Genomic DNA, 5095 nt, shown 5'->3' with positions numbered 1-5095 from the left:
AAAACAAAAAATCAATCGCGGGTTATATGAAAGTAGCGAAAAAGAATCTTTGCTGACGACATTGTTTACATTTCGTCTCATTAACACACATACGAGTTTGCTGACGTACGGCAACATGCTATTTACAAATTGACTTCAAAAGGTAATTAAAAAACATATTACCCCCACCCCCCCCCCCCTTAACGTCACAAAGTGCCTCCCCAAATGCTGCTCCTCAAATAACGATGAACATCTGCATTTACTCTAAGCGAACAATATCCAATATGTACTAAGAAATAGTGCTACCATTCATTCACTTTGGTCAAATAAAATATGCTCGTACTCAATGTTATAGACCAATCACAAACATTCATGTCCCAGTGGGCGTCATTAGAACTCATTAAAGAATTTGAGTAAATAATCCTAAAATAGCAAGAATGATTAAAAATTATGGTTCTATTATGATTTTTTTGGAGTTTAAAACTACAAAAATCCTAAAATCCCGACGTGCTGTCGTTTCTCCGGCGCCGGAAATGCGTTCACCCGAAACCATACCCGATCGCCAATGACGTTCCTTCTCAGTATTGCGCAAAGGCTCGAGTCACGTACGATTGGTATATATTTACATGTTAGTGGGTTATTTACTTCAATCACTCGCCGTTCATTTCTCACGAAAACTCTTTCGTAAATCATAATGCGCGAGGAATTTCGTCTGCGGCATTTTAAACTTTGGCATCCTAATCGGCGAGACTTCACAGATTCTCGGGTAAGTTGATGTTTAAGAACTGGTTTATTATTTATATTTACAAGTAGCCGCGAAAGATATTTACGACCTGCGTAGAAGTCCGTTAACCCTCCTACTATTTAGGAATTGTAGGTGAGTGCAGAACCTTATTCACAGGAAGATCGGTTAATCTCGAAACGACAGAAGTTGAAACGCTTTGCCCTAATAAATTTCACAACGGAAGATGGTGCAGGCGAAGTTTATTCCAAGCGAGGCGTTGAGACGTTAGTAGCGATGTGCACTAGCGAAGCGATCTAAACATAGCAATTTCGAAAACCAGAATACCAAAAGTGATACGCTATCGCAAACTTCGAAAAAATCTTTGAAGTAAATTACTCCGATGGAAAGAAAATGAAACGATAACATATACAAAAGTGGTTTTAAAAGAGGCCACGGCAAATAAATCTAGACTGTATGGACGAGCATATTTTCGCACGTTCGTCGTAACAGATTCAGCAGTTTCAAGTTGTTATGCACTCAACTTACCATAAAACACAAGCTAAGTAGCTTGGAGGAGGAGCACAAGAAATATGGACAACACAGAAGTCTCTGTGTCTTTGATTGTTCTGTGAAAAAATGAAGGAGCTGAACCTTAGGTTGGGTGTGTTTTCTTCGCACTGATAAAGCCAAATGTCAGGGCCGGGTGTCAGGGGTACCCAACGATAACCTTCGGTGAGATCTGTATGTGAGACCCTTCTGTCTTCATTAAAAAAAAGAAAAACAGCGCATCACGATGTCATGTTTGCGTACGACACTCATAGATGATGCTTAGCTGCACACACAAGAATAATTATTCCGCTCGTCATTTGCAAATTATAAGGTTAACAAGTGGTACAGTGTTCTATGGCCGTGTTAGGGATTGTTGAAACTTCCTCTCTTCAGTGATCACAGCATGGTAACAATTTGACTCGAACTATTGATTTTCCTGAATGCGATCGCAACAAAATGCGAAAATAATGATTTATGCAGTGCATATTTATGCAGAGTACCATAGATCTCCTTGGTACATAAATCACACGAAAGCGAATGTATCCGCGGATAAAAGCGCGAAAACCATGAAGTAATTTTGGCAGTAACATGTAGTTTTTGTCGTGCTACTTCTGTGGCAAGGAACTTGTCAGTAAAGTACAGAATTGATACAGCTGAAAACAAGTTTGGGAAAAAACGTTGATCATTCGAGCGCTTAATATAGGTAGCCCTTCGTTGCGAAATGATCTTCACTTTGAACACCCAAAGTAGCCTAAGGGTTTCTTTTATCCGTATAATTTATGATACGTTAATCTCGCTTTGCGTTGAAATTGCATCGGAGATGATTCCCTTATTTTCCTGTGATTCCTTTAATTAAGGAAGCGAACACAGCAAGAGTTTAGAGTCGTTAGCTCGTTCACGAAGATGTCGTAGCTCAGTAACATATTTTTGATCGATATCATCATAGATGATATCATCGGGCAACTGGATGTGGATTTGGGGTGGATTTGAGACCCTGGTTCTTTTCAAAATAACGATATTTATAATGATGATAACAATAACAGTCTCCGTTCTTATCCCGGCTAAATACAAAATAAAAACCTTCAATAGTCTAGCTCTTGCCGTTTGCAAAAAGTCATCAATCTGGCCTTGAATCCCATCATCTAAGTCGGCTTGCATATTGCCAACATGTCACTGACGTCATAAGTGACTGCTTTGAACAAATGATTCTTTTGTTCGAATGGTTGACATTTGAATAACAAAAAAATGATAGTAAACAGATATCTTTCCTATGCTGGCCCACATATTAATTGTTGTCTCGCTTCTCTCTCGAAAAAGATTCAGCGATCGAGTCCGATGCCGAGCGAACACGAGTTAAACTAACTATAAAGTCGAGTTTTGCCGATCTCTCTTCCGCACTCGAATGCCACCATGTATCTCATTTTCACTTCATTAAACTAGTACCGATAATAGTTGACACTTGAGCTTCCCGCGCTATGAAGTAAAGTTGTACGCCGGCAGAATTTACTGTTCGACGCGCCTTACCGTGGCCACCTAACAAAGTTTTTTACGATACGAAGGGGAAAAGAACTTACACATGACTTTTAAAACGTACAACTTAGTATGGAGAGAGAGAATAACCTGGAAAATTTGGCCTTGCCCCTATTCTTCAGGGGCACCCAACGAGAATATAGTTCAAAACCATTTAACATAGCATTGTTAAACGTATTTTAGTCTTTAAACGGTAGATATGGCCATATTTTTATCCCCTAAAAATTTTCCATCTGTTCGGATTCCCTAGCTGAAAGTCTAATGATCCGAAAATTATAGGGATCAAAACTCACCTTTTCGAAAATTTCAGCCAGAAAAAAGGCTCCCGAAAATTCTAGGTGACCTTTTTAGGGCAAAAATCCGTTAAAAATGGGCAATTATACAATTTTTTAGATATTCGAAAATCCTAGGACAGGCACGCAAGCAAGAAATTTTACAACTAATGTTCCGAAAATTCTAGATCTCAAATCGTCTTCCGAACAGATATTTTCCGAAAATTGACGTTGGGTGCCCCTGATTCTTCTCCGCTTACCGTCGAAGGCGTTTCCGAATTGTTCCTCGGTTGGTCGGAGAAATAACAAACAAACAAACAAACAACACAACCACAAGCAATCTAAAAAAAAAAACAGTTTCAAGCTGCAGAAATTAGGTTAAAGATACGAGTGGCAGAGGGCAGAAAAAAATGGAGAAAAAAATGGTTAGTGTTGACGCGTAAATTTTCCTCCCAAGCGGATATAGAAAGCCTCACCTGTAGAAGAGTGTCACGTTTACTCTGTAGTTGAAGTTGAAAGCCAACAATTCAGATTAAAAGTGTTTTACTAAGTCATTACCTTCCTCATATCTGTTTTTGAAAAATACGAGTGGGTAAACTACGAAGGTAAACAGAGAAAAGTGGGGGGGGGGGGTGGGGGACGGCCTTACAGCGTTTAATATTCGATAGCGACTTGTGAAACTACACGCGCATGTGATTGGCCATTAAAGTGAACGGGAAAAGCTAATGAAACAGCGAACCTCTATAGACATAAATAACAATGGCGAAAATGTACGTATTTACGTCATCCGGTGGCGGCCAGACATCACGTTCTAGCAAGTAGGTGATACAATTAATGGCATGTTATTAAGGCGAGGACACACTAGGCGATAACTCGCTGCGGCACGTCGCGGGGACAAGTCGCCGCAACAGTTCCTTCGTGTGACGTTGTTAATTTTGTGAAAACAATTGTCGCTGAGGCATAATTTTGTCGCTGCGATCAGTTGTACGGATTCAAACCATTTTGAACTCGTGCGACTGATCAAAGCGACAAAATTAGCAAAAGCAGCGTTGTCGCACCGAGTGTACACTTCCGGCGACGAGTCGCTGCGACAAAATATAAATGAACCAATGAGAGAGCGTCATGGGGTCCGCCATATTGAATAAGAAAACTAGTTCACATTCCCCCTCATACGAGATCACTGCGTGTGCACCGAACAAGCGTCGTGTTGCAGCGACTTGTTTTATAAGTAGTACACACTGAGCGCTTTGTCGCAGAGACCTGGCGCTGCGACTTGTCGCCTTGTGTGATTCGCCCTTTATAGAACGAAAAATAAGGAAACATTACTCCACATGCTGGCTGCACCCTGGGATTTTAACCCGTGGGAAATGCACTTGATTTTGAACATTTAAAAAATATCTTTCTAACTATCTTTTTTTGTTTTCGTTTTAGTGGTTTTCTTTACCTGTGTTTATTGCAATCCGTGTAGTTGTCCTTCTGTATAACCTGGGATGGCTGATTTACAATATTTACGCGAAAGGCCCGAAGCTGTTCATTTTTTTGACAAACTGGTCCTTTACGATATTGAACCTGTATTTCATCCTCGCAACTACGCTTTCTTGTATTGCCCTCTACAAGGACAAAAAAAGAGACAGAGAAGTTGTGGTGGAGGTAGAAATGGGATCCGGAGGAAATGATGAGAGCTCAGACGAGAGGGCCTTCGAGCATGACGACCTACGATGGGAGCACAGGTTGCTGTGGGTCTTCCACATCATCTCAGCCGCTGGAGGTCTTTTTGTAACCGCCGGGTACTGGAGCATACTGGTGGGAGATGATGTAATTGACGCAAACAACATCACAAAGCACGCGCTCAATTCCGTGTTCATTGTGATTGACACCTTCCTTAGCTCGATGCCAGTACACCTCCTTCACTGGTTGTACGCTCTGCTCTACTTTGCGGTGTATTTGCTTTTCACCGTGATTTATTGGCAAGCTGGCGGTACCAACGACGAGGGGAAACCCTTCGTCTACGGTGCTCTTAATTACAACGATTTTCAACCAA

At 41.0% G+C, this 5095-nt stretch overlaps 1 protein-coding gene across 1 annotated transcript in view; it reads left to right on the top strand.

The window, feature by feature from the left end:
- Positions 1-586: 586 nt before the first annotated feature.
- LOC138056518 (protein rolling stone-like) overlaps positions 587-5095 on the top strand; it is a 6653-nt gene continuing 2144 nt past the window's right edge. Inside the window, exons 1-2 of the mRNA XM_068902333.1 lie at positions 587-745; positions 4486-5095. The exon at positions 4486-5095 is cut by the window's right edge and continues 2144 nt beyond it. Of these exons, the coding sequence (XP_068758434.1) occupies positions 674-745; positions 4486-5095 (682 nt within the window). The 5' untranslated portion in view covers positions 587-673. The remainder of the gene's footprint in view (positions 746-4485) is intronic.

This window comes from Montipora capricornis, chromosome 7, assembly GCF_036669925.1.
Source record: "Montipora capricornis isolate CH-2021 chromosome 7, ASM3666992v2, whole genome shotgun sequence".
NCBI classification, from domain to species: domain Eukaryota; kingdom Metazoa; phylum Cnidaria; class Anthozoa; order Scleractinia; family Acroporidae; genus Montipora; species Montipora capricornis.
This window is presented reverse-complemented; position numbering and strand designations above follow the sequence as displayed.